Raw genomic sequence first — 12480 nt, 5'->3', positions numbered from 1 at the left:
AACTCCTGAGACCGAGCAAATACTTTTCTCCAGAAGAGGCTTTGTCGGGGTCAAAATATCTAGTTGTCTTTTCAGACCTGGTTCCCTCGCCCGACGCGAGCAAAATGGCACCGATTGTCTCTGAGGTGCCTTTGCAAGCGTTTTAAAAGGAGGATCCTGCCTCTGTATCTCTCTGCCCACCTGGTGGGAATGGGAGGGCCATGCCAGACTGAAGTGAGCAGGTGAGCCTGAAAGTGAGAACTTTGGAAGTTCCCCGCTTTCTTTGTGACTGTACTCTCAACAAATGATTCTGTTGTGTGTTCCTCTTCCTTCCGCACAAAAAGCTCCTCTCCTTACAATCCCTTCTTTCCAACCTTTCTACCAGCAGCTCCAGGTTCTCTCCTGGCTGTGCGCCTCCTTCTCTGACTCCTCCACCTGCCTTATCAGCTGCTTCTCCTTTTGGTTGGTTTGCACACTTGTTGCTTCTACGGATCCAGGCGTGGCCCCCTCCACACTCCTGGCACGTTGGGCCCCTTAGACTCTTCTCGGCACATTCGCTGCACATGCATTTGATTCATCTGGCATTTCTCGGGGTCCCAGCATTTCCTTGAATTACATTACATCATTTTCACAAAAGTTCTTGGGGGGGGGAAGGGGAGGCCAAGGGAACCCAAGGCCCTCCTCCCCATGCAGCAGCTCAGCCTCTTCCAGAAATCTCATTGCGGGGCTGGAGGTGTGTCGAAACCTACACTGGATTGGCACCAGAGGTGGAAAGGTTCTGGGGTTTATAACAATCATTTAAAACCAAATTTAAACCAGTTGATTCTCCCTTCTTAGCACAAGGAACAATCCCAAACAAGCCTCCCCCCCCCCCCCCCGCAAATCCCTGCACCATGGGAAAGGAGTCAGCTTCGCCCTCTTATATTTTTGCCACACAAGGTTTTGGGCCTCTAGTGCAGCAGTCCCACGGAAATCAACACCCCTGTGGGTCGTGGCGTCCAGGTCCCAGCCCAGAGGCTCCTTTGCCACAACCAGAGGGAGGAGCTGGTGAGAACGGATGGCACAGAGGGCACTGCTGACCCTGCACTCCAAAACCCATGGATTGCACCCCAGCGGGCAGGCGAAAGGAAGCAGTGGGATCAGATCCAAAGGGAGCCAGGGGGCTTCCCCTACCCAGCCTGGCATCCCAGCAGCCCTCCCTGCTGAAAGGAGAAGCCCCCGACCTCTCACTGCTGGCTCTCCTCCTCCTTGGCGGCCTCTTGGCCGGCGCTGCTTCCAGGCTCCCACTTGGGGTCTTGCACTAAAATACGCCTAACGCTCCGCGGGTTCATTGCACCCTGGGAGTCACTTCTGGGAAGGAATCGGGCGGAGGAAAGGCGACAGCCACAACCGGCTCTGCTTCTGTCTGGGCGCAGCCACGCAGGGCGGCCGGGCTGAGCCCTCCTTGCAACCGGGGGCCCCGCCGGAGACTCCATCCTTCCTTCCAGCGCTCCTATCGCCGCTTCCCTGGACGACGTTCGAAGGCAAAAGCCAAGATTTTGCAAAACGACGCCCTCCGCCCGGCCTCCCGTCCGAGAGAGAAGCACCGCCAACCCTGCGGGGGAGGCGAATCTGCCAGGCGCCGGGCTCAGGGGGGAAAGCCCCGCCCGGGACGCCCCGCGCGGCCGACCGGCGGGCCCCTTCAGCCTGGCTGCGGCGCTCTCCCCGACGGGCCCTGCCCTGCCCTGGTCGGGGCCACGCCGGTTGGGCGCCGGGGCAGAGCCGAGTTTCCCCTCCGGCCCGACCGCAAAGAGGCCCCCGGGACAGGCCGGCCGAGGCAGCAATGGCACCCGGCCGTCCACGCGGGCGACCCGACTTCGGCCCGGGGGAGCGCAGCAGCGGAGGCCGCCCGCGCCTGCCCGTCCTCTCCGCCCCTGGCCCGCCGGACGGCCGCCCGACCCTTGCGCAGCGCGTCCCCGGCCCCGCGCACCTCCGTCCGGCCCGCGCCGCGTCCTCCTCCGAGCTGAGCCCCGCCGAGCGAGCGCCTCTGCCCGCCGCCCGCCTCTTCCAGGCCGCCGAGGGAGGGACCTGAGGCGGGCAGCTCTCCGGGCGGGGCCTGGACGGCCGCCCGCCTTCTGCACGCGCTCAGGAGCCGCCTGCCTCTGCCCGACGGAGAACGGCGCCGGAGCCCCCGCAGGCGGGGATGGGGGCCCTCCGAGCAGAGCCGGCTCCTCCGCCGCCCCGCCGCCAGATCTGCCGCCGGCCAGGAGCGAAGGGCCCCCGGGCGGCTCCTCAGCTGTGCGAGGCGTCTTGTGGGAGCAGCGCTTCTAAGGGGGGGGGATTCATCTCCATAGGTTTTCCCCCTTGGGAACCGTTGCCTGAAGGGGCTCGCCCTCCCCCCGCCCCCGCCCCCCTCTGCCCAAGGGCGGATTGAGGCTCCTGGGCGGCGAGAGGCTTCCCGTCCACTCGTGGGAAGGAAATCCCGGGAAGCCTCCACCCCCCCCCCAAAACCCCCCCAGGGGTTTCTCCCGCTCCGTCTCCCTTCGGCACCTCGGAGCTCTGGAGCTTAGGCAAGAGCGCCACCTGCTGGTGTGTGGGCGCCTCCCGGTGACTGGTAGGCGACAAGTCCCTCATTGTCCTTGGCCACATTTGGGAAGCGGCCACTGACTGGGAAACGCTCGCAGCTCCGGCCTCGACTCTGGCATCCAGGGGCTCAAGCGAACGGAAGGCCCCTGACACGCGCCGGGGCTGCTTCCAGGACCCCCTTGCCCCCTTTCCTAGGAGACGCCCCGTGCCCTCTGCTCCTGGGACGGCTGTGTCCTTCAGGATGACTGTGGGCTGTTGCTGGCTGGCAGGCACACCCTCGGGAAGGCTCCCTCTTATTCCATCAATTTGACAGCTCGGAGACCCATTCACTGTCACACCAGAATGGCAGATTCTGAAGATCTGGCAATGATGAGAGAGACCCCTGCACCCCACTGCAGCCTTCAAAGCAGCCCAATTTAGTTGGGGGGGGGCTCTTGATGGAGGAGCGGAAGCAGGAGGCAGAACGATGGTGCCAAGGAAGGTTCTGGATGGTCTCAATTTTGCAAAACTAGTTTTGTCTTTTTATCACTTACCTAGCTAGAACAAAAGGATCGCTGGGAGTGGATAGAAAAATGTAGCTGCATGTACCTCATGGCTTTAAAGGGTTGGACAGCACAACGAAGAAGAGCCCGTAAGAAGGCAGAAGAGGAGCCTCCGTTTCACTGAATGGCATCCTTCACCCAACTTGGCTCAAGGGCTCATTGGCTGATGGCAAAGCCAAACAGAGCAGCTCCCTTGGATTCTAAGCCACCGTGTGGATTCTGGTGTTGCTAGGAAGGCGGCTCTAGGATTCCAGTCCAAGATTGCTCTGAAGTCTCCAGATTGGGATTCTCAGCAGTGTTTCCTTATGTGCTCAACAACCCAAAATAACAGCAGCCAATCTTACCTTCTGTGGGAGTACCGTATTTTTCAGACTGCAAGACCAACATTTCCATTCTCTTTTAGGGGGGGGGGAAGGCGCATCTAATACTCCGAAAAATACAGTAATTATGAGCCCCCCCCAAGGGTGTCCCATCAGAAGTGGGGCACAAAGGGGGAGGTTGCTCTGAATGGGGCTTCCTGAAACTGCCTGGGGGGTCTGCGTACTGCAACTCCCAAGCACCCGTAGGCAGTTCGTAAGATCCCCAAGATCCCTAATGTGGGAGAGTTGAGAGGCTGGTCAAGACACAACAAGGTGTCTCCGCCTTCCTCCCTCCCAGCTCAGCAAGGAGTCCGGGTGGACTGCAAAGGCCGCCGTGGGTGGCTTCCGGAGCTTCGGACTGATAAATACTCCTCAGGCTGGAAGTTTGATTGGGGCCTTTTGAGCTTCATGTTTTCTACCACAAGGAATCTCTGTGGAGTCGGTGGTATGTCACTGTACCGTAGTAGCAACTAGTGAGTGGGGCCCCTAAGAAGCCCATGAGGGAAAGAACCGTTTCCTAAAGGCAGACCGGGTCCCTCCGCCATTGTGGCTCTCACCTCATTTGCAAATGCCTTCTGCCGGCCCTTACAAGCGTCGTCGTTATTTTTGTAATCTGATTTTTGAAGATTTTGTATCTTATATGGATAGTGTGTGTGTGTGTGTGTGTGTGTGTGTGTGTGTGTGTATGAATATATGGATTTTTTTCAGCTGCTATATTCATTTATTATTTTATATATCATGCTTTAAATTGCTTTTATGATTGTTTGCACCCAGAAACACCTGTTTGATATGAGTGGCCATATAAATTGAATACATAAATAGATAAATGCTGCAATGGCACGGAAAGAGCAATTTGCCTGGAAAAGCAACAAGTGGGAGGCAATCTCCGCCTTTCATTCTCTACCTGGAAGAATCTTGGGCCATTTTGTCTTGAGGCCCACAGTTCCTCCTGCTCCTCTTCCCTTGCTCCCCTCCCCACTTGAGTTGGGTGTCATACACCTGTGGCCAACCTGCCTGGCCCTCCCCATGCCTTGCCTCTGCCTGGAAAGCGGGGTCCCTCTGTGAACTTCTCCTCTGGTCTCTGCATGTGCATCTGTCTGGAGCAGGCCTGGGCGCTGGGCATGTTCCAAATGGTTTAAAGCAGCACACAGAGGAACCGTGTAAATCTAGAGAAACAAATTCAGCATCCTTGCTAATCTTAATTTAAATGGAGAATGGCTTCACTTTTTGAACACTAAAATCAATATGGCTTTAAATCACTTGGCATGTCCTTCCTACTCATGTGCAGATAATAATTTGGCCAAAGTAGACAATGGCATAAAAATTGTTCAAGATTGCCTGGAAACAATAGTTACAAAAGGATGGCACATTTATTGCTACATAAATGCTATATACATAGTGTTTTCTGATAGACAACACAGACAGAAAAAGTGTTGAGCTTGTCGCTGGTCAAAAAGGTGTATCTGTAATATCTTGAAATTTGACACAAGATACAAATTTTCAATAAACCAACATATGGGAATTGAATAACAAGATGAGAAGCAATTCATCTCGGACAAATAGCTCTTACAATACTCCATAAGGTACTACACAGGATGCTAGAACCCTACTATGCTCTTACAATGCTATTGTAAATTTTTTGATATTAATGAACAGGTAGGTTATGGTAAACAACCCTACATTTCTTACTACCTAATATAGTAAAATAAAGTAAGAATTTTTTTACTGAAAACCTTTGATTTCAAAAATCTAGAAAGAGTAATATTTAAAATTCAGGAAACTTCTTACAAGATTATTGTATAAAAGACTACCTACGGTGAAAAATAAGCCAAACGTCTTCTCTCTCTGTTTCCCAAAGGGAAACTTTGGGGCGCACAGCACACATCCTGCACAGCCCAACCGAGCCAGGAAGTCGCCAGCCAGGAGCCAAAGGCCACTGGGGAACCCCAAGAAGGGGGTAGAACAGAGCCACAGAGACTTGCCCAGGGTCACGTTGGGACAGCTACTGAACAGACCAGCCTGTGCTAAGAACCATCCAGAAGATCCGGCTCCCCTGGTAGGAAGGAAACCAGTGAGAGCCACAACACTCTCAAAGGTGGGGGAGCCACTCAAATCCCGGTGGAGAGGCTTGCTCAGGAGGGCTGGGCTGCCACAGTGGAAGACAGCATTCATGGAAGTTCAGAGGGGGAGGAATTGCCCGGAGGGAGGCCCTCCCTGCTCCGCCCTCAACAGGGGAAAGCGGCCAGGAAGGGGGGGAAGCCAGGCACCAGGGCCTCCTGGCTCCTCCTCTTGAACTGCTCCCATCCCAGGCCAAGATTTCAACCCAGGTTGTGCACGGCTTGTTCTTACAGCTCCAGGGCCGCTCTAGAGGGGCTTCCTCTCGGTCCCAGGACAAGCCTTAGAAGCCGCTGGAGAAGGCAAAAGGCAGAGGGGGGGGGGTCCCTGTGAGGCAAGAGGCCGGGGACTGTGCGCCAGAGGGCCCCTACCCGGGAAACACTTGTCTGAGGGCCAGAGCAAGGGGAGCTGGCACCCGCCCTCCTCCCTTCTTTAAGACGCTTGGAGGGGGGGGGGATCATTGTGGCTCCGTTCTCGGAATGCTCAACTCCAGGATCTCAACCAAGCGTTAAACAGAGCGTCAATGTTTCCCTTCACAGGATGGATCTTGACAGCTCCATCACAAATAAATAAGGTTTTGTAATTCGGTTTAGGCACAAGGCAGTTCCCCCACCAAGTGGAGAGGAGATCAGAGTCTCTGATTGTGCTGGAGCGACAGGAGAACCGCAAAGAAGAGGAGGAGAGGCACCATCGTCTCGGGGGGGGGGGAGGGGGGGAGTCCTGCTGGAAGAAGAGCTGGCTGCTCATTCGCTGTTCAGGGGCTGGGGGGGTGGTGGTGGTCTCAAAGGGCCACTTCCGGATGGGTTGTTTCTCCAGCGAGATGGTCCTGTTGAATGCTACGTTGAGTGTCCTTGTGAAGAAAAGATCCCCTTCTTGGTCTCTTCCACATGGAAGTTCTGGATTCTGATCTGGACATTAAAAGGGCAATGCTGAAGCACTGACAGTCACAGGGCACGGGGGGGGGGGGGGGAAACTCTGGCTTCTGCACTGCAGGATCTGCTTCCCGGGGACCCCGTTCTTCTTCTGAGGCGCCAGAGCTGAGCAGCCTCGCCCAACAAAAGCCGTACACTTTGTGGAGTGTGACGGTTGCTTTTCATAAATCGTGCTGGTGATCTTGGACTAAAATAGTAAAAGATTCCAACACACAGTCTGGGTTTTCTTATGCTGCAGTTCAACTCAACACCAAAGTGTAACTGACAAGTGTTTGGATTTTGCCATCTCTGTCTGCCACCAACACCCATGCCAGCCCCCCACCCCCCACCCCTGCAGACGTAAAACAGGTCACCTTGTTGACGTTCACATGTGTCCCATTGGAGTGGCAGCTTCACTAAGCGCCGGATGGCTTCCTGGATGGGGGGCTGGGGGCTCTGCTGAAACAAGAGGCCCCTTCTCCTCTTCCCTTCGCTTAAGGCAAGCTGCTTTGGGGTTCAGGTTCCTCTCTAGAAGCAAGAAAGAAACGGGAAATGCCTCCTTGAGCTGCTGCTAGCACTGAGCCCCCACTGAAGTGAAGCCTCCGCCTGGGGGCAGGATTTGCAGAAAAGCCCTCGCATGTTAGGCTTCCCCATTGACGCTCTTCCAAAGTGCTCCCCCACTCCCAGCTTCTGCTCTTTGGCATCTCTAGTGAGGTCTGACCTATTCTTGTACTAGGCCAGAAGCCTTTCTGTTTAAAAGTCCATTTTCAATAGGACTCTTCCTTCAAAGAACTCCAGTCTTGCTGAAATGCCTAACAGTCCTGTGAGGAAGTCAAGCAAAGAAAGGGGGCTGATGCGAAGTCACCCAGACAGCCTCAGATTAAGCAAGGATCTGAAGGTTTGGACACAAGCCCTCCCACCCAATTTCCCAAGAGGAAGGGGCTGAAAAACAGTGACCGAGGGTCGTCTTTCTCCATGGACGGTTCCCAATTCTTACTTCTTTACAAAGCCCTCGAGGCAGGGAAAGAGAATAAAAATTGGGTCCATGATGCTGGCAGAAGGGATGAAATGAATGAGGTGTCAATGCTTCAGATCCTTGAGTAGATACCATCAGCATCTCATTTATATACCCATCCTGGAAAAGCCTCAGCTGAGGAAGCCCCACAGGAAGAAGCACAGGCTGATCCGGCTGCCGTCCCCCTCCCCCAATAGAACGTGGGGGGCTTTGATGGCATCACTTCTGGAATAAAAAAAAGCTTCCTTGTGGGAGGCCAACTGTCCTTTCAGCTCCACCAAAGGAGGACAGGAGACCCCTAGAAAGGATGGATCAAGTCTGCAATGGACGCTGGAGAGCAGGCAACGTTTGCCTTCAGGGGCAAAGGAAACCCCCGGCCCCGCATGCCCCCTGCCCCAGCTTACCTCGGACCTGCTGCTCCAGGCTGAGGATGACTGCCACGGCCTGGTGAAGGATCAGCAGCTTGGTCTGGGGCTTCTCGCTCTTCAGGTGCAGCTGGCACATCCGGCCCAGCTCCTTGAAGGCTTCGTTGATGTCCCGCACGCGCAAGCGCTCCCGGGCATTGTTAGCCATCCGCCGCTCCCGCTCTCGCTCCAGCTTCTGCTCCGGGTTCAGCTCCTCATCTTCGTTCGTGCTACTTTTGAAACAAAAACAGGAAAGGCGTTGCAAGTTAATTCCATTCTTCTTCCACATTTGCACCAAGTGTCGCCTTGCCTCAAACCAGCCAGAGTTTTTAAAGCAACGCCCACAGCAGTCAATCAATGTCATTCTTCGATCTGCAGAAAAGCCATGGGGGAAGGGGGGGCAAAGGTGAAATTCAGCAGGTTCTGACCAGTTCTGGAGAACCGGTAGCGGAAAGTTTGAGTAGTTCGGAGAACCGGCAAATGCCACCTCTGGCTGGCCCCGCCCCCCTCTACTCTCTGCCTCCCGAGTCCCAGCTGATCGGGAGGAAATGGGGATTCTGCAGTATCCTTCCTCTGCCACGCCCACCAAGCCACACCCACAGAGCCAGTAGTAAAAAAATTTGAATCCCACTACTGGTGTGTGTGTGTGCGTGTACATTTTCTGCAACCAAGGCTGTAGTTTTGTTCTCCAAGGGGTGGCTTGACTGCTCTGCCTCTCACAAGTGAAGAATGGGCACAAACTCACAGCCTACCTGGTTCTACAGGGGAGATACAGGGGGGAGTTCATTGCCAATATGGCTCTTCCTCTTGCCCCTTGCTGGTTGTCTACTGTGGTAGCCAAACTTTTTAAGGTTTAGTCAGGTGCTGCTTTGTTTGGACAGCAAGTGCAGCCAGGTATCACACAGGAGCCCCTGCGACCTGGGTCAGGTGGTCCAAGAGGCCGGACAGTCCTCAGCTTACATCCATTTGGTCAGTAACGGAACCAAAAATGGATGTACAATCAGCCCTCGGAAGTTCTGGCCATTGCAAATGCCCCATGATTACGACCTGGACCCTCACACCACCACCTGCTGCCCCCTTTCCCCAAGCAAAGCAGGGAAGGTCAAAAGCAGCTCTAGTGAGCCTCTCCTGCTTCCTCTCCCACCCGCTGCACAGACATCAGCTCTCCCCTGAACCACCACCCCTCCAAGTACCCCCCCCCCCCTGCCCCACAGCCTGTTACTTGAGACTCCTGCCTCTGCCCATTTAACAACAGGCACATCTTGGGCTTACAACAGCCTCCGGAGCTGCTGTCACTAAGTGATGCAGCCACATGACAACATCACGTTTTATGACCACCTCATAATTTAGCAAGTCACCCCAGTCCCTAATGGCATCTTATATCCAAGGACGACTTCTGCTAAACTTAAGAAGGAATCCCGTCCCCCGACAATCTAGACCCCAAAGGCGGCCCTCCTCCCAGGCTGATGCTCAGGCCTCAACCCCAAGGGGACCCCCCCCTCTGCCCCTTCTTCCGTTCACAGGAGGCGACGGGAAATGGAGAGGATTCCTCATCAGATTCTTTCCTGCTGCATGTTCCGGACGTACAACTGATCCTTGCCATTGGCACATACTGAGAAACTAGCTTCGTGAGCCTGGAGGTATTCTGATCCAGGCAGACCACTTGATTTCTGGGACAGGAGGAAAGGAGCCAACGTACCTCGTCCTGCCTCTGGAGGAGATTTTGATATCCTTCTGGGAGGACTCGTCATCGGAGGACGCGGGCTCCTCTGCATTTTCATCCTTCTCCTTGTGCTCCAACTTGATTTTCAGCGGGCCCAGCGCTACTGACGGGGTTGGCAGTCCAGCGGGCAGCACTGCAATGAAAGCCAACGAAGGGCAATTCCTATGAAATAGTGCTAGGACATATTTGAAGAGTTACAATTTGAAACTTGTTGAAGAAAAAAAATCAGATGATCAGAGGTTGGTGTAAGCTTTCTGTGGAACGTCCAGATGAGTGTGTTTGATGAGAAACTTCTGGAACACCCCAGAGGGCTCTATATCCAAAGGGAAGGCTCTGTGCACACTAGGCCTAAGTTGGGAAGGGACTGGAGACGAAGCAGCACCCGGCCCTCAGTGCGTGGTGCAATTCTTTTCACTGTTCGGGTCTAAACAATTTATAAAAAGAAAATTACTATTCCACAAAGAGCAATCAAAACAGCTACAAGAGCTCTTCCACGAGGAAGACAAAACATTTTAGTTACAAAACAGTGTGTGTGTGTGTGTGTGTGTGTGTGTGTGTGTGCGCATACACACGCACGTGTTGGGGAGACACATAACAGAGGAATCTGAAGTAATGCATAGTAAGGGAAACCAAGACAGAGACAAGTTTTTCTTTCTCGAGAGACATCTGCAGGGGCCAATCCACTGAAGCAAAACATGGCTGGACTTGGGAGAACTGGGAAAGTTCTTTCTCCAACTCATAAGCAAGCAAAAACAACTTTTGTTGTCAAGGAATCCTACAGATCCATGAAAAGGCTTATGGTTGTTACTCATTTCACAAAGATTCCCATAAATTTCCAGATTGAAGAAACTGAAATGTGACTCACCTCTATAGCTTTCTTGGGTTTTATGATTTAGTTCTGTACTCTGGGCAGGAACAGTGTTGCACACCCCTGAATTATTGCTACTGAGGCTGGCAACATCTTCCCGATGTGTGCTGACCTAGGACAAAGACAGCACAGACACAGATCACCGTTCAGCCTGGCATGAGGTCAACAATGTCCAATCCTCCTGGACATGTCTGCCATCGTTCCGACGGCAATCCTACAGCAGGAACCGCAAGTGGATGCCCTGTGAGAAAGTTGTGGGAATCAGTGAGCCGGCGGAGAGGGTCTCCGAGGGACTCTACTGCGCGGGAGTCACCCCCCACCCCCCCCTTTCTGCAGGAGCTGCCCTCCCAGCAGAGGCAAGATCTGGTGGCTGACTTCTGGGAAGGAAGAGAAAAAAGGGCTTGTGCCAAGAGCTTGTGAGGCAGTGGAGTCCCAAGCTGCACCCGGAATGAGCGGGATGCCCTTCCTGGAAGTACAGCATGGGATGTTCTGTGGACTAGGACGTCGATCTCACAATATTTATACTTAAATGACTGTAGAATTTAAGAGTTCTTTCATTTTAGCCCTCTCCATCTATTCTAATGTCTCTGGCCAATGACTCTCCACTTTGTTTCTTGCCGTGTGTACATTCTTCAATGATGGTTCTATGTGCTACTTAAGAACTGTGCAGAGGTGCTGCGATGCTGTGGTCAGGTGTGGGTGTATGTGCGTGTGAGAGAGATACAGAGACCGACAGACAGACAGACAGAGAGTATGATGAATGGAGGGCGTGAGAATGGGTAGGAACCAAGCAGAGGCCCCAAAGGAGCCTTTTCAAGAGGCAGCTGGATTTTTCTTTGAAGAAGTTTTGCTTCTCATCCAAGAAGCTTCTTCTTCTTCTTGGATGAGAAGTGAAACATCTTGAAAGAAAAACCAGACAGTCCAGTTGCCTCTTCAAAAGGCATTTCTGGGACAACCATGATCGGGATGACTGAGAATCTCCAGAGATAACCAAGCAGAGGGGCCTCTTCTTTTCCAGGCATCTCGTGGGGACCAGCGTGCCGGCTGGACCAAAACCAGGGAAGGAAAGTCGCTTGCTCAGTCACAAGGGTCCACCTGATGTGGAAAGATCAGCCACTCACCACTGAAGCTTGTCTACTGGCTATGACGAGGCCGGGTGTGCCGTAAGCGGCATTCAACGTGCTAATGGGCCTATTGTGGGATGGCCGCAATAAGCCCTCCATCTCTGCGTGGGCCCCTGCGAGGCTCACTGAAGGCCCCACGGCGTGGTTTCTCAGCACGTTGATGGCGTCATCAAGCCTGTCCAGGCGATCTTCCATCCGGGACTGCTGTTGGGATTGAGGAGTGCAGGGAGGTCATATGTGGCACACATTCCCTTCTCAAGCATTCCGCAGTGGGAAACGGGGAAGGCGGCCAGGGAAGTGGGGTGGTGTCAAAAGGACTTCAAAAGCAGCCAGAAGTGCCAGGGAAACACTTCTGGTTCCAAAACAAGAGAGAGGTGAACTACAAAACTAATTTTGTCTGGTACTCTGGAATAAAGCTTAAAAGAAAGAAGCAAAACTCTCAATGGGGATTAAAAAGGAAAAATGGCACCACAATTTGACTTTGACGAGTGTTTTCTAGGCAACAAATGACCCCAAGCGGAAACAGCCGGAGGAGATTCGTCTTCAAAGCAGGTTCCAAGTCCCCTCTTGCCCTGCAAACTCTTCCTTCTTTCCTCGGCCACTCCTGAGAGTCGGAGAGAGCCTCTGTGGCCCTGATCTGCTCCCAGACAAAAGCCACGGCTAGGAACGAGCAGCCGGGCACCAGCCCCATCAGGATCCTGGCTCCCTCAGAGTCAGATTGGACTATTACGACCATGATGCAAATGCAGGAAAGGGGGGTTGGGGGGTTCGAGACAGAGCAGTTTGCTTTCAGGTTTGAACTCTCAAATCAGATTTTCTTGATTTCATGCCAACGTTTATTTTGGCATATATTTACTGATTGTTCAAATAAAGCA

The 12480-nt window shown here is 53.7% G+C and overlaps 1 protein-coding gene across 11 annotated transcripts in view; it reads right to left on the bottom strand.

The window, feature by feature from the left end:
• Positions 1 to 6148: 6148 nt before the first annotated feature.
• TCF12 (transcription factor 12) overlaps positions 6149 to 12480 on the bottom strand; it is a 53892-nt gene continuing 47560 nt past the window's right edge. For 9 of the 11 annotated variants that reach the window (XM_087703903.1, XM_087703912.1, XM_087703908.1 and 6 more), the window contains 6 exons: positions 11603 to 11809; positions 10479 to 10593; positions 9590 to 9746; positions 7891 to 8123; positions 6846 to 6999; positions 6149 to 6468 (listed from right to left, as the gene is read on the bottom strand). In XM_087703903.1, coding sequence (XP_087560029.1) covers positions 6857 to 6999; positions 7891 to 8123; positions 9590 to 9746; positions 10479 to 10593; positions 11603 to 11809 — 855 coding nt within the window. In that variant the 3' untranslated portion in view covers positions 6149 to 6468; positions 6846 to 6856. The remainder of the gene's footprint in view (positions 6469 to 6845; positions 7000 to 7890; positions 8124 to 9589; positions 9747 to 10478; positions 10594 to 11602; positions 11810 to 12480) is intronic. The other 2 variants (XM_087703905.1, XM_087703904.1) reach the window with 2 other exon arrangements.

Source organism: Thamnophis sirtalis, unplaced genomic scaffold, assembly GCF_051295495.1.
Source record: "Thamnophis sirtalis isolate CommonGarterSnake01/CBP01778 unplaced genomic scaffold, rThaSir2_p1.2 scaffold_2, whole genome shotgun sequence".
In the NCBI taxonomy this organism is placed as follows: domain Eukaryota; kingdom Metazoa; phylum Chordata; class Lepidosauria; order Squamata; family Natricidae; genus Thamnophis; species Thamnophis sirtalis.
Note: the sequence above shows the minus strand (reverse complement) of the source record. Positions and strands in the feature narration are given on the sequence as shown.